The sequence below is a fragment of the Fundulus heteroclitus genome, chromosome 21 (assembly GCF_011125445.2).
Source record: "Fundulus heteroclitus isolate FHET01 chromosome 21, MU-UCD_Fhet_4.1, whole genome shotgun sequence".
NCBI classification, from domain to species: domain Eukaryota; kingdom Metazoa; phylum Chordata; class Actinopteri; order Cyprinodontiformes; family Fundulidae; genus Fundulus; species Fundulus heteroclitus.
Window position 1 is genome coordinate 18,183,370 of NC_046381.1, and position 20,600 is coordinate 18,203,969.

At 39.3% G+C, this 20,600-nt stretch overlaps 1 protein-coding gene across 2 annotated transcripts in view; it reads left to right on the plus strand.

Annotated features, from left to right (window-relative positions):
* The window catches only part of sema5a (sema domain, seven thrombospondin repeats (type 1 and type 1-like), transmembrane domain (TM) and short cytoplasmic domain, (semaphorin) 5A), a 223,847-nt gene that overhangs the window by 89,087 nt on the left and 114,160 nt on the right, over window positions 1-20,600 (plus strand). For both annotated transcript variants that reach the window (XR_004927321.1, XM_012857340.3), the window contains exons 5-6: window positions 9,105-9,167; window positions 14,229-14,327. Coding sequence is in view for 1 of the 2 variants with exons in the window: in XM_012857340.3 (XP_012712794.2) it covers window positions 9,105-9,167; window positions 14,229-14,327 (162 nt within the window). In the remaining variant the exon portion in view is untranslated. The remainder of the gene's footprint in view (window positions 1-9,104; window positions 9,168-14,228; window positions 14,328-20,600) is intronic.

Genomic DNA, 20,600 nt, shown 5'->3' on the forward strand with positions numbered 1-20,600 from the left:
GAAAAGTTTGCCAACTGGCTGGTCAAGCTAATGATTCTCCAGTTCGGTATAACAAATAAAATTATTGGTGCACCTCTATTAAGGATGTGATGTGTCTGGATGTTATTCAACAATTAGCAGTGGAAAAAAACTGTAATGCAAAAACTAAAATAGGACTCAGATGACCAGGTTGAGTATCGACTTAAACACAGTGGCACCACTTTAGGCAATACCCTCAGAAAGAAGGTGAATCAGTGTTTTTTTTTTTTTTTTTTTTTTTTTTTTACCATTCAATACACTAAATGAAAAGCCACTTGAGGCATCAGAGCCATTCCTCATTCCCGGCACATAAAAATACTCTCCATAACGTCCCCTCCTTGGCACTGCGCCCCCATTTCTACCACAGCTTCTTTGTGCATTGTCTTGCTGGTATAAGTGAATAGAACAAAAGCTCTCTCCATTCTAACATGATGGATTTTATGCATGAACGTTGGGTCTCTTGTGATTACAACTTGTCAGCCAGAAAATTAGCCCTGATAATAATTAGCTAACCAAAATCGTCCTCCATTGCTCTGGAAACATTGCTAATTCAATTACATGAGCACTAACTTAGTCACATGAATGGAGTGACATAGCTCGGTTACAACTGGAGCCACAGATGCCAGCACATTAAGTAATACCATGATGCCATCTTTAAGCAAGAGGGATGTCATTCAGTGTAGTAATGAGACAAGACTACACTGACTTATGAGGCTCTGATGACATTGTAGTGACTCAGACCCCCACGCTAGCTGAGACGTAACATCAAGATCAATTTCGTATGTAAATCTTTCAGCAGCTTACATCAGCAGACATCAGTGTGAATAGTAAAGATTATGTGACCACATCAAAAGCTAATATCAGCGACTCGTGAGCCTTATTAGATTCCCCCGACAGGGTTTGTCCAGCTCTTCCTCTCGGCGTCCCGCTCCGCTCGTAGCGAGCAGCGCAGCCAGTCATTTCACAGAGCGAGACAGCTGTCAGCAGAGAGTCTGTTCTCTGGACTCTCTTTATGCAAAGTGTATTCAATATCATGTCTGGAAACTGGTGGTTTGGAATTCAGCTCCTCGCTTGCTGCTCTGTCTCGCTTCTCTCTGCCCACACAGTCTCCCCTCTTCTTCTGGCTGGACTCATTTTTCTTTCTTTCCTGTTTTGTCTGTTTGTCCTTTTTATTATTTTTTTTCCCCTGTCCTTTCCTCTGTGTCTGTTCAACTTCAGCTCTGCCTACTCTGTCTCTTTTGCTATTGCGCCCACCCTGTGGGTGACAATGGACCCCTTAGTTTGTGAGCATTTGCAAGGAAAGAAAAAAAAATTGTCAATCTCTGAGGACTACGGCAATTGAAGGGGGCAGCAAAGAGCGGCGGACCGTGGACCATCCAAACATATCAAGATTTTTTTTATTCATCTTCTCTGAAACAGAAAAAGATTGTTCCAACTTCTCTCTGTCTCACTTCTATCCATCCATTTTGTGTCACTACGATGCTTGTTCCAGAGTAACACAAAACAATGGCTATGGATTGGTATTTTTGAATGAACAAAACTCCTCCTCTGAATGCTCGGTGTGGTGTTACGACTCGGCAATATAAAAAGAAATGAAACTCAGTGAGGCAACCGACAGGATCAGTCAGACAATCACCCAGGCTTTTAACCAACCCCTCAGTTAGCCAAGCAAGTGAGACATGTGCAATGGCAGTATTATCAGCCATTCTGTTGAAATCATAGTTAAACCGAAGAATTGTCTTATTTTAAAGCATTATGGAGTCACCAGTTATAAAAATTGACTATAAAGATAATGACAATTTTGATAAACATTTATTGAGTTGGATTCTTTTCTCCATTTCTCAAACGTTTACGTTTATTTCCTTTTCCCTTAGCATGAAGAATGTGGCCTGAAGAAAGTGGTCAAAAATGACCAAAATTCATAGATAGAATTTCAACATGGGATGATCAGAAAAAGTGTTAAACACTTTTTTTGTCCTCCATTTTGACAGATCATTTTCTTTTTGGGCATGATTTCACCACTTTGAGTGGCCAACTGAGAGCTTGAAGAGGATTCCTGGAGGAGCCTTTTTATACACAGACTGGTGCTCCAGCCAAAACAAAAGGGGACAAGGATGTACTTGGGTGATTTAATCCACTTGTCCTAAGTGTACTTGCTTCAATTTATACTCTTGTGCTACTTTTGTGTAGCCTCAGGGCTGTAATAGATTAAATCGGTGCTGCCAGCTGAAGCAGAAGTTTTTTTTTTTTTTTCTAATGTCAAATGTATTTGAAATTCACAGAGAAGCTCAAGCTTTGAAATTTGGTTTAAATCTAAAGAAGGGTTCTGTTGGGAAGTTATGAGCAGTGAAGATCCATCCTTGAGTAAATAGCTTTCTTAGCTTCTCCAGCAAATTTGTTGTTCTCAAAGGGTTACGCTAATAAATAGGCAGAAAGAGAGCCAAGACCTAAGTGAAACCCTAAAAAACTCCTTTAACAAAAATAGCCAGTTTAGTCATTTAAAATGCAGATGAATGTCTGTTAGGTGATTCAATAGATGAAGGTCTATGATAATTTATACCTAGGACTGTGGTAGGCCTTGGTCCCTACCAATGACTTTTCATGTTATTCATATTTTATAACACAGGATGTCTCAAGCATATCTAGACACATTAACTCTAATAGAAAAGTAATGCAGTATAAACAATCATAGCTTTCAGTTTAAGCTTTGTAATATTTTGCTGTAATATTTTGTTTTTATAGCTTACATTTAACATTGACATATGCATCTAAAAGGCTTTATAATATGTGTTTTATCAGAAGAGTCAATGATAATAGAATATGTGAATAACCACAGACTTCTTTGATTTGAAGTCTGATTTGCATTATAGATAATCAGATTAAAAAACAGTAACAACAAAACACTTATATCTATCTAACCATGTCTTCAATCTAAATAGTTGGATTCAGAAAGCAGAAATCATACTCAGTATATATATATATATATACACTGAGGGTGATTTCTGCTTTCCCCTGGATTGGCAGACTGGGGTGGTGGTCCCCCTAATTAAAAAGGGGGACCGGAGTGTGTTCCAACTACAGAGGAATCACACTCTTAAGCCTCCCTGGTAAGGTCTATTCCGGGGTTCTGGAAAGGAGGGTCCGTCGGATAGTCGAATCTCGGATTCAGGAAGAGCAGTGTGGTTTTCGTCCTGGCCGTGGAACACTGGATCAGCTTTACACCCTCAACGGGATCCTGGAGGGGGCATGGGAGTTTGCCCAACCAGTCTACATGTGCTTTGTGGATCTGGAGAAGGCATTCAACCGTGTCCCTCGAGGGATCCTGTGGGGGGTACTCCGGGAGTATGGAGTACCAGGCCCTTTAAGGGCTGTCAGGTCTCTGTACGACCGGTGTCAGAGTCTGGTCCACATTGCCGGCAGTAAGTCGAACTCGCTTCCGGTGAGAGTTGGACTCCGCCAAGGTTGCCCTTTGTCACTGATTCTGTTCATAACTTTTATGGACAGAATTTCTAGGCGTAGCCAAGGTGTTGAGGGGATCCGTTTTGGTGGCCTTAGGATTGCGTCTCTGCTATTCACGGATGATGTGGTTCAATTGGCTTCATCAGGGCGTGATCTACAGCTCTCATTAGAGCGGTTTGCAGCCAAGTGCGAAGCGGCCGGGATGAAAATCAGTGCCTCCAAATCCGAGACCATGGTCTTGAACCGGAAAAGGGTAGAGTGCCTTCTCCGGGTTGGGGAGAATGTCCTGCCCCTAGTGGAGAAGTTCAAGTATCTTGGGGTCTTGTTCACGAATGAGGGGAAGATGGAGCGGGAGATCGACAGGCGGATTGGTGCAGCGTCTGCTGTGAAGCGGGCGCTGTACTGATCCGTTGTGGTGAAGAGAGAGCTGAGCCAAAAGGCAAAGCTCTCGATTTACCTTCCTACTTTCATCTATGGTCATGAGCTTTGGGTCGAGACTGAAAGAACGAGAATAATAAATAAATAACAATAAATTAATTAATCGGTGAAATAACAAAAAAAGCTTGTTGTTCTTACTACACACGTATAATTTGAACCAGGAAAGAACTTTGGGGGTAAGATAAGTACAAAGCGTTGAGAGCCTGTTTTTCTATGTGGGTTTTTATTTTTCACTTCTTTAAGATGCTTGGTTTAACCGAATGAGTCATTAACCATTTTCTGCAAACATTCATTATATGTAGAGGAATTTTTAATTCAGCAGCAGTCAGCGGGGTTCTGTAAATCATGTGCAAGGAAAAGAGTTAGACTAAAAGACTTGAAGTCATAAAACAATATTAATGTACATCAACGCATGCCACAAACTGTGCTCTAAATGCTCAAATGTTTTCAAATCATTTCACTGGAACTCTTGATGTAGCCTCACTAGCAAATGACGTGTCCCCTCCTCTCCTCTGACAGCTGCTGACATCCCTCTCTTGCTTTTTTTGTTAGTTTTTTTTTTTCCGCCTAATCGAAACAATTTTAACTAGAGCAGCAGTTTACCAGTTTTTTCAGTGCGATTGTCTTGAATGTCTGTTTAAATTTCCGCCACACCGGTTTGATAAAGCCACATGAAAACAATTTATATTGACTTAACAATCACTTATTTGGCCATAGCGTCATTGTGGCACTATCTTGATACTTTTCAGATGAAAGGCTACTGCTGTCTCAAGAGATCAAACATACTGTTTATTTTAAACTGAAGGGAATTACACAACCCAGTGACACTAACGTTGTTTGAGAGTCTAATTTTACCATCTTATCCTTTATTATTTTGAAGTCTGATCAGCCTGTTGTATAGCTACTACAAGTGCTGGTCGGTGAAGAATTATAAAGCTCCATTTTGGGTCTTCTGTTTGGTTAAAACCGCAAACTTCTGTCTCAACAATATAAACCCAGCGTATGTGTGCGCGTGCACGCAGAGCCTGCTTTCTTAAAAGATAAATATTAGACCAGTTTAATTCACCACCTTTATCGTTCTGCCTAATTCTGTCCCATCTTTTGTTTCTCCCCTCTTTATTTCTTTAAGTCACAAAGGCACAGAATAATCCTCTGTTCAAAAGCCTTTTCGCGATAAGGCCAAGAATTATTAAGATTTACCCGCAGCACATTCCACATAAATTTCATTACAAGACAACTTCATTTTACAAGCACAGCAGCTCAACAAAAGCATTCTAATGAGCTTTTAATGTTTCTTAATGACCCGTTGCTAGTCATTGTGCAACTTTGATTATATTCCATACTCTGGACCATTTGGCCAAGACTGTCAGATGAGGTGGCTTTTCTGGTCAATGACGCTAGTCATCCCCCACTTATAGACTTATGGTCATCTCCTTTAGTAACTGGAAAGTTTATGTCTTAAAGGTGTAGCAAAAGGAGGCTGGGTTCTAAAAAATATGCTCTGAAGTGTGCTGAATGATGATTAATAACATAATCACTGTGCAACAACTAAAGGAACCATGTTAGCGCATTAATGTGATCTGAAGTTGGAACTTTAGGTTGGATTATGATTGATTTTTGTACTAAACACGAGTGAGCTGGGTTTCAGGCCATTAACAGATTTTCTTCCGCCCCCTGCGATTAGCAAAAGCACTTTCCGCGCCCACACGGAATTCAGCTGGGGCCGGCTATGGTGCTGTGCGTGCACACTCTTTCTGCCTCTGCTGAAGATGTGTGTTTTGTGTCTGTATGGCCCCAGAATAGCGAGCCTCTCCCAGGAATACGAGCTGACACATACACAGAGGAGAAATAGACAAGCCAGCAGCCAGCTACCATTAATGTGCCATATTTTATCTCCCTGAATAGTACCACACACACACATACCAAGAGCTCCTTTCTCCCTCCAGAAGGGCTGTGGTTGCTGCGTATGTGTGCGTTTATGGGTGACGGCGAACATACGGCAGCCACCATGCCTCCCAAAGGCCAATGAGGCACAAAGTAAAGGCCTGCCATACAAAAATAGTACTTTAAAAATCAAATGCAAGAAGTAAATTTAGAATAAAAAAAAAGCTATATCAAACTCAAATATGGTCATCCTAGAGATGTAACAATATTTGAACAGTATTTGTCGCCAACTTTTCCTTTCCAATGGTGTTTGGGATAGTAGCCAACGATTGTATCCATTTTCACATCCAAAATCTAGAAAACAATAAAAGCATAAGAAAAAATAACCAAGCAAATGGCAGCCAGAAATGCAACCCAAAGTTGCAGAAGAGTGATGAAGTTATGTTTGGAATGTCTAACGTTGCCCCAGTGTAAAACACAATTTAAACCCAACAGGATAGCAGTAATTGCAAAGTCTGCAGCTCAATTTTGTGTGCACAAACTGAAGATTTTACGAATGTTGATTTATCCTGAGAGGAAAATAAAGTCAGGCAGGAGGATGGGTAGGAAGAAAAAGCTTGAAGACTGAGCAAACCAACCCCTTTCCCAGGGATTTAACAGCTGGCCATGATGAGGCTGGCAAATCACCGTGCTCTTGAATGAATGCTTGTGACAAAAACTGCCTATTCATGGAGACATCGCCATTTTGCCTCCATTTCTGGCCAACATCCTTGGTGTCGGCTCTCCCATTTTCTCCCAAACAAACCTGTCACCAGATCATTCTACTCTACAGAGAGCCATGTACTGATTATGCAAGTCTCCCTCTTTTCTACATTTGGTGGGTCGAGCACAACTAAACAGCGGCTTCAGTTAAGCACTCTCATTCATTTGGGTCAAACAGGGAAAAATGAGTTGTAGCCAAAGCAAATTATAATTGGAAAACACAAAGAGGTTTGGAAGGAGCGTTTATTGATTTAATGTTACCTGTGGATGTAAACAGCCATTTTGTTTAAACAGGAGACGCATAAAAAGTACAAAATCATTAGCTGATAAATGGTATGCTCACAAAATACACGGCCATAGTTGTATGACTCCGTCGCTGTTGACTATTTGTTCAAGCTCTATCTGTCCAGGGTGTGAAATAAACTGTGCTGTGTCCTCTTTAGCTTGGGGTTGTTATGCCTCTTAAATCTATGAGTCAATATTGTTAAATGACCCTGGGGGCAACAAGTATTTCCAACGGAGAGACCTTTGAGCGGTTGAATAGAAATACATCCTCTTCATCTATTTACATCCACACTGTGTATAATAATACATAGATTTTTAACATGTTTTTGTTAGAAAGCTCTTTGCTTTTCAAACCAATAATCTGTTTTCTGTCTACAGGTGTAGAGAGTGCTAGACATCCAGAGCAGTGTGATAATGACAATGTTGTCATCCTTATGTGTTAGTGCCAACCTACTTTAGAGTCAAAAGGCTCCTTTTGTCAGAAAAGTCCACTATAGAATTACTTGTCCACTTTTAGGACTAGGCTTAAAACTTTCCTTTTTGATAAAGCTTATAGTTAGAGTAGCTTAGGTTATTCTGAGTTATCTCTATAGTTATGCTGCTATAGGCTTAGGCTGCTGGAGGACTTTAGGATCTATTTTTCTCATTCTGTTGAGTTCTCCTACTGTTCTCCAATTTTGCATTATTTGTTATTTAAATTTATAACTTCATGTTCTCTCTATCTTTTCTTCTTCATAGTAGGTAAATCTGGTCTGAAATTCTGTTAGACATTACACTCTAACATAGAAAGGATTCCTGGATCATTGCTTCTCTGCCTTTTTTGTGTCTCTGCTCTGTCTTCTCTAACCCCCAGTTGGTCGAGGCAGATGGTCGTTCACACTGAGCCTGGTTCTGCTGGAGGTTTTCCTCCCCGTTAAAGGGGAGTTTTCCTCTCCACTGTCGCTTCATGCTTGCTCAGCATGAGGGATTGCTTCAGACGTCCACTGTGGCTCTACGCTCTTTCATTAGGAGTGAATGCTGCTTGTCAAGACTTGATGCAATCTTCTGGGTTTCCTTAAAGAGGAAACCTTTTGACCAATCTGTCTATATGATTTGATTAAATTTGACTTTGTAAAGTGCCTTGAGATGACATGTGTTTTCAGTTGCCACTATATGAATACAATTTAAATGAATTGAACTTTTAGATCAATGGTAATGCCATTTGTAATTTATTTATGTTTATTTTGTCCAAGAACCCAGGCATTCTGACTCTAAAATGTGCCTCTAAGGTGCCATTTCACCTTAACACATTCCCACTGGGTGCTTTTTGTTTTAGGTTACTAAAATAAAAATGTATTTTCTGTGGGCAGGAAACAGCTTGAATAAATTGCTTTTGGAGACATTTTGTGAATCAAGCTTAACTCAGAGCTAGCCAAGTTTTAAGTTAACTAATCTTCTCTCTGCCAGTCATACAGACCTGGTGGCAGAAAAGGCTAATTCCACCTGTCACAAGGGTGAAGGACTCGGTGGCCCAGCACTCTCCCAAGGCCAGCCCCCATTACATGAAGAAAGAATTTTTATCAATGACAGGAATCCCCTCCTCAGAGGTCACACACTGAAATTAAACGGCAGAATCTTCCTCTTCTCTCTCGCAGGAGACAAGACACTCCTGTCTTCAGATTCTTCTTTCTGCCCGTTTTAAAATCTAAACTGGGGTCCAGCCATATCTCATACGCATGTACATCACAATGACATCTGGCTCAAGGGACCCGCCTGTTATGTCTTAGGATTCCTTCTTTTCCCTCACACATAAATCAAACTGACATGTGGCTTTACACACTCCTGCCTGGCATTTCTTGAGGTCTCTGTTTGGTATGCACCTTAATTGGATTCTGTGTTCGTATTTACCGAGGCTCACAGCACGCGCGCAGTAGTGTGAGTGTGCATGTGTGTTGATCTGTGAGTCTACACTAAAGATATGATGTATGGTGTGTTTGCTGTTTGCTTTTTGGGTAGTGGTTATGTCTTTCTCTCTGACTCAAGTCCATTTCAGTCAGTGCTCGACGGTTTTTCAATCATTGCTGTCTTTATTTTATGTAAAATATAACACGCGACATCAACATGCTTAAAAGTTGGGTGGAAGGTTTGCATTGCAAGATGTTTTGTTTGGGTTCCCTGAGAGGTTTTTTAAATTGCTTCAGGTTGGCAAAGAGTCCGGTGTTTGCTTCTTCTTGGTGGTTTATTGGGAGCTTTTACACTGCTTTACTCTGTCTCTACAGGAGGCCGAATGGCACTGTGATGAGTTCACCAAGGGAGCCTGCTTCAGCCGTGGAAAATCCGAGGTGAGTTTACATGAACACAGTTTTATGGCTTTACCATATACGTATCACTATTATGAAAGGAAAAAAAAAAACTAGTTTTCATAATTGTTTGAAAAAAAACACACCTTTGGCAATCTCAATGCAGATAGATAAGACAAGATAAGATTTTGTAACCAGTGGCATTTGCTGATCACCACATCCTGGGACCAAACACTTTTCTTTTAAAATCCATGTGCTCACACCCACAGAGTGGGGTTTATCAAAGGCAACCTCCACAATTTAGAGGAGGCAAGGGCAGGGCTTGCTTGCAGTCCTGACCTCAATCCCACTGAACACTTGTGAGATCAGCTTGGATGCGTTGTTCATCCCGCAGTGGCTGCCACAACCACACAGGCTGACCTGCAGCAAATGCTGGTTGAAGAATAGGATACTGTCGCACAGCAGCGTTTGACCCAGCTAGTGACCAACATTACTCTAACCCCAGATGTGTTTTTCTTGCAAATGGGGCACCATTTAAAGGAAATATACACTTTACATATATATTATATACAATTTATTGACAAGAAGCAAAAAAACACCACAACAAAGACATAATCAAACACTATATATATATATATATATATATATATATATATATATATATATATATATATATATATATATATATATATATATATATATATATATACTGTTCTTTATGAACCAATATCATGTGGCTATAGTCTTTCATCAGCACTCTAAAGCGCTTTGCTTTATCTGTTCATGGCTATGCATTGTTAATAAACAAATAATGCACAAGACGTACCAAGAAACTTTGTGTTTAAGGAGTTTTATGGATTGGGAGTCAAGGTTAACATTAAATGTCTAGGCAGTGATTAGGTTTAGGCTTTCTGTGAAGCGAGGTCAGAATTTATAAATACATTTATAAAGACAGAGTGGTGGGGCTGTGCAGCTGGATACTTTCAAAGAAAGAAGCTAAATATTCTTTTAATTAGTGCTTAACCCTGAAACTTTGATTCAGACAGCAACTTGAACCAGTACCAACAAGTCTAAACGGTGTACAGCCATGTTATCCTAAAGTGCTCACACTGTAGGCAACACAGGGGTCTTCCCATTTTAGACAGATTGGCCTTGCAATAATGCAATAAAGACTGTTCAGGTTGCCACTGACTAAGGTTACTCCTTTTCTTTTTTTGTCAAGCACTTGTGCAGCTGCCAAAGCTGTGTAACCCTGGGCAATGAGCCATATTGCCCATATGAAAGACCAGCACTGACCTTTCTTATTGTTTCTTATATATTTATAAAAAAAAAAAAAGAGGATTCATTGCCATCCCTCTAAATCTTGTTGAGGTAAAAACTTGAAAAATCCTCCAGCCTTTTAACTGGAGCTCAAAACTCTCCCCATTGCAGAGCGCTTTCCTAAATTGCTGGCTAAAATTAAGTACTGTAATATTAAAACGAAACATATTAAGACTTCTAAGCAACTTGGGTCTCTTTTAAAGCACCCAGGGAGTTTAAGTGTGACCTCAAATTGGTTTTAAATCAACTTACCATACAGTAAAATGTTCCCCAACTATACTTAAACGTTATTTATAGACATCTGCACAAAGGGAGTTCCTATTGTTTTAGTTCTTTCTTTGCAGAGTCTATATTTTCGTACGCGGTTAGCCGGCATGGCCGTTTACATAAAACAGATGTCTTTTTGAGCTGAACTTGACTTGTAGGTGAACTGCTCAGCTCTGATTCCTGTGTGTGTGTGTGTGTGTGTGTGTGTGTGTGTGTGTGTGTGTGTGTGTGTGTGTGTGTGTGTGTGTGTGTGTGCCACTGTGTATTTATCCTCCAGTGAAAGGTGGCCAGGGACCCATAATAGGCATGCACAGGCTGCCCAGCACATGATCATTGAAGTGAATTACAGACCAAAGCTACCTCAGTCCTTGGGAGTCGCTGCAGTCTGGCAAAGCAGTATTGTTTTGCTCTGTGTTCCCTTCTGAGGATCAGTTGCTGTGATGTACACTAAGAATAGCTTTAGAAGCTTCTTTTTTTACCCTCCAGCAGTTGACAGGGCTTTCTGTGGTTTATTACCCACCTCAATGCACAGCGATATACCTTAGCTTAAGCTCTTACACAGACACCATCCCTGGGCTTTGAGAGAATTTACTAGTGATTGTATGACTTTTTTTCTTCTAATATGTGCATTCGCTCCTCTGTTCTGTGTTTGATTTATTTCTGCTGCGATAAGAAGGGAGAGTTAAATCACCTTGATTGCTGCCAACTAAACGCAAACGCTTTTGTGTTACAGTACATATGTGAAAAATCTGTCGGGAAGCTGTCATTAAAAAAGTCATTAAAAAAAACAGCAGTGAAGATGGTAAAATATTAATACTTCCATTACTATTAGTGGAAATAAACTAAAATATGCAGATCATTTTTCCAACCCACTCCCATACACCCACACTTACTTACGCAAGTTTATTGAGCACGACAAGCTGCATAACCACTTCTGGTACAGGTACATCTCACAACATTTAATTATCATCAAATAGTTACTTTCTTTTAGTAATTCAATTCAAATAGTGAAACCTATTTTACATTGTGATATATTTCAAGGGTATACTTATGTTTTCTTGTAACAATGACTTACCACAAATGAAATCAAAGTTATGAAGAAAATCTGACTATTACATGATACAAATAAAAAAAAAAAATGTTTTAATACAGAAAAGTCTGCTTACTGAAAAGCACTACTCGGTATACTCATTACTTCTTCTTTTGCATGAATAATTGCATTGATTGTGTGTGTCACTGCTGAAGTGGTAAGAGAAAACCCTGTAATAGCAACCTGTAGCTCGTCTGCATTGTAGGGTGATGATGCTTAAAGCAGGAACTGGTTCTCCTGGCAATGTGAGATTTGACCACTTGGTCCTGCTGGAAAGTGAAATCAGCAGGCTGATAAAGCTTCTCTGCAGATGACAACGTGATGCATATAAAACAGGTGGACCAGCACCTGTACGGGTGATCCAAGTCATCACTGTGGAAACCTTCCACCAAACACAATGGACTGCAAGCACCAGTGCCGCTCCAGTCATCCTCACAGACTTTGGGACATTGACATCCCAATAAAGTGCAAAATTTGCTTACGTCTGAAAATAAGACATTGGATCTAGGTCCATGACTTTGGAACAATGGTAAAAAAAAATTCTCCTTAGCCAAGGTAGGATTCTTCTGAAATTGCCTGTAGGCCACAGGTGTGTCCCGCCACAATGATTGACATCTGTAGCCCAGTTGCTGGAAACATCTATGTGTGGTGGCTCTTGAAGTCATGACTTTAGCCACATTTCATGCCTTGCAAAACCTTTGAATGAGCTTCTAAAGCCCAAACCTGGGGGCTGAGGCTCTGGGTTTTTTCCTGAATTTGCACTTAAAAATAACTGCTTAAATCTAATTATGTTTACTTCAGCAATTAGAAACACCATTTAAACATAAATGCCAAATATATATATATATATATATATATATATATATATATATATATATATATATATATATATATATATATATTCAAATATTTAATTATTAATAATGATAATTTAAATAGTTTGTAATTGATGAAAAGTTACGTTCCTCCCCCCTGAAACTTTCTATTAATATGCTACGCTATTAATATTCTATTATACAGCAATCCATAAACTGATAGCTTCTTTAGCAGTGGCCTTTTCTTTACTTGATGAATGAATGCTGTCAATTGGGCTTCTTCAAATAGATGACTTTTTATCATTTGGCATCATAAATTGAATTTGATTGCACTGAATTATTAGAAGGACTGATGTGACTGTGTGTGTTAGTGACTGTCTGCTGGACAAGTCAGTAGTCTTCTATATGATTCTGTAGCCTATACTGAACATGACATTACAATGTTGTATTTGAGGCAATGGAGTATGGAGGCATGTATGTATAAAAATAAGGATACAAGATGGATGGATGGGGGTTCTCCTGAAGTCCACCCTTTTCTCCAGTCTTTAGAGGGTTCTATTTTACATACTTTATATGAACATTGAAGAATTGGCTGTGATACGGGGTTGGAAACTAGTTGTTTCAGGTGTCAATTTTCAAGTTGCCTGGGAGAAATAAAACCTCTTCCCTCTTGTCTATGATGGCATCCTCTTCTAAATTTCACCCTTGAGAGGGAAAGGAGGGGTGATGAGGGCTGCTTCAGTGGCTCAAACAATAGCAGATTTACAAGGGTTTAAACTTTAACAAGAGGCCCTTACCTATACGGCCAAGGCCTCTGTTAGATGCAGGGGGCCCCACAGGTTTATTATTTTGTCCTGTGACAAAAAGAAGTGCCGCTTCAAGAAATTAATGCCGGCCACCTTTACATTTACTACAGGTTGACTTTCGTTGATGGAAATTGCCTGCAAGCCTCTATGAACGCCTGACCTTTACATTGAAAGTTCATGAAATTGAGTGCTGATCTATCATTCAATCAATCATTCACTCCTTCAGTCCTGCTGCACTTTTCATGAGCTTTTAACCGAGATCTGAGTAGTTTTGCTTGAAACCCTTGATAAAATTCCCATATGAATAAGGAGCCAAGAAAAGGCTGTTGAGCATGTACTTCACCCTAATTTGGAGAAAAGTGGTCTGAATTGATTGGGATGGGGGAGTGGGCAAAGAAGAAAGAATGATTGAATGAAGTGTATGAGACGCGGCATTTTCATTTCACTTCCTGACCAGTCAACAAAGCCAAGGCAATTTTCTAAACTAATTCTGAGTGGCTCTCTCCAACACCTGTTGCATTATCTGGTCTCCACCGTATTGAGATCTCTCTCCAATCCTGATCCCCACTGAATTCGGATGTGACATGGCTCAGCCATGTAGGCATTAGCCCTGATTTGACTCTGTGTTAGTTGGCCACGTTTCACAGCAGCCCTCCCGTCGATGCAGGAGCTTTTCTTTTTTATTGGCATAAAGTGTAATTTGGCGCCTTCTGCCCAGCGCTGCTGCTTGCCAGTGGATAGTTGATGGAACTGCTACTAACTGCTAACTGCAATATATGTTCTTTGCTTGTGTGTTTTTCTGCAGGAGGAGTGCCAGAACTACATTAGGGTGCTGCTAGTTAATGGAAACAGGCTGTTTACCTGTGGAACCAATGCATTCACCCCCATCTGCACCAATCGAACGGTATGAGCAACATAGCATCCAGAATGCTTTTTTTTAGAGCCTTTAATTTAAAATCTAAAGCGTTTTTGTAAGCATGCATAACCGTCCATGAATTGTACAGAAACTGGAAGGATTTATGCTTTTCCTGAACATTTGTAACATTATTTTTGGACCAAGTAAAAAGTAAATATTACCATAAACATGGTACAAATATAACTTGATGATTAACTGCAGTTTTAAACAGTTTTGTATTTTTTTTTTTTTTTATGAAAACTCAAAACTGAACCTCTATCATGCTAATATTTTTTGGCATAAAAAAGTGCTAAGACAACATGTGATAAATTTGAGTACATAAAGAAGTGCTGCAGCTTATTACATCAACTACAAGCATGATAATGGTAAACATGTCCAGAGATCAAGAAATCGATCATGTCTTTGTTAATAATTTTTACATTACTTTTGAACATTTCAACCTCAACCAGTAGGACTGTAATTTGAACTTCTTTATAACATTGGCTTTTTATAAAATTACTAAAAATATCCTGCCAATATTTGCCTTACTTAACCAAATTAAATGTATGCCCATTTTAGGTTTTTGGTTGTGTTGATGCAGTAATTGTGTTGTACTGTTGTGAAATTTGATTAAATGTACTAAAAAAATATACATAGATTTGATAGTTGTATTTAGAAAGTGAGCCACTGGGAGAATATATGTAGCCTCTAGCCCAAAATGTATCTAGAAATATTATTTTTACACTCTCCACATTGAAAATAAATAACTCTCAATTGCACAATTAACAGATTTGTGAATCTTTGGTATATTTATGAATGTAGTTTAAAAAATTTAACACTGTCGGAATAAATAATTAACTTTTAATTTCTCTTGCCTGGAGGATATCGGATGTATCAAAGTCTATCACATCTCTCAATGCCTAAACAGTAGAAAACCTGCCAAAGCAATTTTTGAGACTCTTAGATAAGCAGTGTCTCTCTACCAGTCTGCATCTAAAGCCTCCGTGGCAACCAGCGGGTGTAAAACCCTAATACTGCTTCAGTCTTCAGCTAAGATATGCACTGTAGCATCAGGACATAACAGACCCACTACTTTGTGTCCTTGCACCAAAGGATATTAGTTGCCAGCATTGCAAAACCATGCTTTTCACCTGGTCTCTTACCTGTGGGCCCTCATAAATATTCCATCCTGTTATCAAGGAGGAAGGAAATCACAAGGAAAAGGTTGAGCTTCACTGCTTTCTCTCTTCTTTTTTGTTTCTTTATACTGGTTTCATGCAGGTCACCACTAGGATGTGGGCATCTACCCGCTCTTTTGCTTAAATTCTGCCTTGTTGCACACAGCATATTGGGTGTTCTTAGCTTGGTGTACAGTTTCTCCTCCACAGAAATTATCTTTTGGATTATATCCTAATCTGCCTTTAACATCGGGGTGGGGGGTGGCTTCGTCAAAGCGAGCAAAAACCATTTCAGTGGCCACTGCAAACTTGTGCAAAGCCTTCCTCCGTAATAATGTTATACAGTACATTAAAGTCCATATTTCCAACTGATCTGCATTTTCCTCCTTGATAATATAGCCATGGAAAACCGTCCCAAAAAAAGACATATACCGTATAAGGCACATCGGATTGTGTCTATGTGCGTCTTTGTCCACATATAAGGCACACCCGATTATAAGGCACATTAAATATTCTTCCCGAATTTGTGATATCACTTGCGGAGTCTGTGCATGTGGGGGGGCCTTTACACGACTGCACTTCTAGTTTCGAGATTACAGTCCAACAAATACGGCATTCAACTTCAAATAAAACAAAACATGCACATGTTCATCCTGATAGTGTTTCCTTAGTGTTTTTTGAGCCTGCAAAGAAATTTGCACTGGGCACAATCAGCAGACATAAACATTGTTGTGTCATCTGTTAGCAGTACCGTGGAACTATCAGAAAGCAATATGCTGACAGGTGAGGCAGCTACTGTATTCGTCACTGCCTCGCAGAACTGTGACATCTCGGTGTGGTCATCGATCAACCCGATCTACAGGGTTATGGCTACTCTTTCTTTTCGTATTCCCACTGAGCATGGCTGACTTGCTCTGCTCCCTTGCTTCTCCTTGTTTACTTATGCACAATATCATGCTTCAGGTCACATGGTTTTGTTATGGTAGATATACACAAAGCACTTAGTTTACTGACAAATGGAGCAAAAACAAAGTGTTAAGCACAGAAATAAAATACAATAAGCCAACAGGATGTGATCATTTAATTGGTACACCTTTGTATGCAAAGCTACTGACATAGAAAATTGTAAAGTCATAGATAGGACTAGGCTCCTTTAAAGTGAACGTGCTACATAGAAGCTGACAGCTGCTTCAGTCATCCTCTGCAACAAAGAACGCATTTTGAGAAATCGTTAGCATTAAATAGCAGCTTCATGACGGCCATGTAAACATTGCAAATAAGAAAACTGGGCTGTTATTTTAATGAGGTGACATTGTTTGAAGCAAAGGTCAGGTTGATCAACTTATTTAATCAAGGTGAGTGGAGAGACTGACACCTCAGCATTCCCTGTACAAGCTTCCATTGTGCAACCAGGCATGCACACTAATTATAAAATGAATCCTATTAGAGGCTCTTATTTCTGGAACTAATGTTATCCAAAACTTGTTTAGCATCCCAATCAAAATATTAAGCTTGTTACTCGTGTTAATGTTGCTCTGGGCTCCAAGCAAACACTTGGCCTTCTTCAAGTCACAGAAAATATTCAGCTTCTGTTCTTCTCTTTCATTTTTTTTTTCTTCCTCCTATTTTCATTACATTGAGATGATTCATTTCTCTCTGGTTTCATGACTCTCGATTCTATACGCCACAGTGATTTTTGGTCAAACTTCTCACTTTGAATTCAGCTGACTCCTGACACACTGAGGTCAACCATGTTTTCTGCATTTGTTCACTTACAGTAATTGTAACAATATACATTTTATCAGGTAACTGAAATAGAGACTACTACTGGTGACATATGCCCAGAAGGTAAGTGTAGCTGAACTTTTAAAATGTCAGACTATTGCTTCTACCTTAAAACGGTGATATGTCCACATCACCAATCTGCATTTCACTCTCAGATTTTATTTTTTTGGGAGAAGACTGGGCAGGAGTTTACTATTGAGATGACATTTGTTTTGGTCCTAAAGCACTGAATTCAAAGGTCAGAAGCTCATAATGACTGTTTACTGCTGTGAAAATACATATAGTTGAAATGCCATGACATTATTACAGCAGTATTTCTTTGGGAGCTGTCATATTTACGAGCCGAATGTTCGTTAATGTGAAACACAGGTTAGGAACGTCGGCATCAATGGAACGCCGCTCAAACTGATTTTTTTATCAGCTGTGACGATGAGCAGAGAGTAGCATGAATGTGAATAATTTAACAAGAAAGAGGCAATACTTTATATGGAGTGTAAATTATACAATAAGAAATGGTGCCGGGGTTTTTTTTTTTTTAGGTTTTTTTTGTGAATGTGCTTTATTACATAAAGCACATAGTAGAAACTGAAGATGTATAGGTGCTACGTAAGTGTGAGGCATTTACTAGTATGTAAAACTCAAATACTGACGAGAAAAACTCAGTTAAATATATGAGGGTTGACTGCTCCTCCTTAATTATGAAGTTTTGTGTCCCTTTTGTCTGAAATGTTTTAATTGCACCTGAGAAGATATTTTTATTGCAATACACAATTTAATAGAGGTTATGTATTTTCTTAACTGTTAAATTCAAAAGGAAATACCTTTTGAAATGTTCTTTAAAATGAAACAAAAATACAATTTCTGGTGAGGAATTACACCCACATGTATTCCCATCTAAAATAGCTCATAACAGGACCACATAATGAGAAAATTGTCACTCGTCAGATTTTTAGTTTGGTGTGCTCCTGACTAAAGCAACGGTGAACACTATGGCATGATGGAAAAGAGCTGTCTGTGGCCTTTAGAAAGACGTTGTAGCAATGTGGAGAACCTTCACATTCAGCTACCAATGCCACGGTTAAGCTGTCCAAGTTAGTTCAACCTCAAAGCACAACATGAGGTACTAAAATACATGAGGTACACAACATGAGGTACTAAAAAAAACTATAATGTCATCGCAGGACCTACAGCTTGATCCTGCTATTGTTGATATTGCCTCTGAGGTTTAAGGCAAGGCAAGGCAAGGAAAATTTATTTCTATAGCACATTTCAGTACAGAGACAATGCAAAGTGCTTTACATGATTAAAATACAGGGGGAAGAAAAGAATAAAAGCAAGTAGAAATAAAATGTAGAAACAAAATAGAACATGGAAAAATAGAAACTAAAAGCAAACATTAAACAAGTTAGACTACAAAGTTGAACTAATGATGTTTCAGTAAAACAGTTCAACTAGAACAGTCGAAGGCGATCCTGAACAAATGTGTTTTTAATCTTGATTTAAAGGAACTCAGGCTTTCAGCACTTTTACAGTTTTCTGGAAGTTTGTTCCAGATCAGTGGAGCATAGGAACTAAATGCTGCTTCTCCATGTTTAGTTCTGGTTCTAGGTATGCAGAGTAGACTGGAGCCAGAAGACCTGAGTGGTCTGGAGGGTTGATACACTGATAACAAGTCTGTGATGTATTTAGGTGCTAAGCCATTCAGGGATTTATAGACTAATAGAAGTATTTTAAAGTCTATTCTCTGAGATACAGGGAGCCAGTGAAGGGACTTTAGAACTGGGGTTATGTGCTCTACTTTCTTAGTCTTAGTGAGGACGCAGGCAGCAGCGTTCTAGATCAGCTGCAGCTGTCTGATCCACTTTTTAGGCAGACCTGTGAAAACACCGTTACAGTAATCAATTCGACTAAAAATAAACGCATGGATTAGTTTTTCCAGATCCTGCTGAGACATTAGTCCTTTAATCCTGGAAATGTTTTGAGAATGCTTCACTGCAGGAGGACATGACCACCATCATGGAGTCCACCATGAATTTTACTGTGTGTCAACGGGTATCTGAGGTAAAATGTGAGACCGTCTTTAAAAAAAATAAAAATGCTACATGACAATGACCCAAAACAATCCAGCAAATCCACAAAAGGCTTTTGGAGAATTAGGAAATGTAAAGTCCTGGGGTCTCATTTATAAAGCTTGCGTATGCACAAAATTGGGCCTGAAACTTGCGTACTTTCCTTCCTGCTTTGATCAATTATTAATTATATATGTTAGCATCAAACAGCTGTACAACTGAGCAGTTCATTGTAACAGGGTTTTATTTTCACTTTAGAATTGAAACATATCCAGTTAATAAAAGTAGCATTATAAAACAGCTGTTTTATAGCTCCATGTGTATTTTCACCTTAACTCTGAGGGCATCAAACGGCTGCCAATGTTCCACATCTAGCATTTTTACTGACAGATTGGACAAAATCACAAAAGGATAAAACAGATAAACTTTGTTGTAATGTGTTCAGCTCTCCTGTTTTCTGTTAGAAGTCTTGCTCTCTTTCACTCCCTCACAGCCTATGTGAATTTTCCTAAATAGCTTCTTGCATATTTGTTCCTCTCGCTTAATTTCAAACAAAGTGATACTGAAAAAAGTTGACTTTGAGTTTTCTTTACTCAGTAAAAGTTTCCCCACTGAGCAGTTTTTACTGCGACCTGCTTGCACTTAGTAGGGTGAGAACAGTGATTGGCAAAAGATGCAATTTTCAGTTTCTATGATCGTCCGATCGCTGGTCAGAGCCAATCATCCAGCTCTGGTAACCAGCTTCTCCTATATTGATGTAATGTGGATTATTGAGAGCTCTGATGCTCGCCAGGTATAAAAACCTACAGTTCAGCTAAAAGTATTCCTGTCATATTTATCTGGTAAAAGTCTAGCCCTGTCTATTGCATTTCTCATTCTTAGAAGTACTAATCATACAGACCATTGTTGCTCTTCCTCCTTCTTCAAGAGACACTTCATTGTCCAAATCCTGCAGCTGTTGGATCTCTACTGAGACAACTTTCCCTTTTCTTCCTCCAAAATGCAATCGCTCTGTTGCCATCTTTTTATCCCTCATCTTCTATTTTTCCTCAATGACCCAGCTGACCGACTATGATGACTCCTGCCAAAGCAGCCAACCATGTCGATTACCAGGCTTTCATCTCACACTGGCAAAGCTCACATAGGGCCGCTGTTTTGCTGCGCTTCGGGTGGCGCTGAGTTGGAGTTAAAGAGCAGTTAGAAGAAATTTTCGATCCATATCGACAGGCTCAAGGAAATTGGCCAAAGAA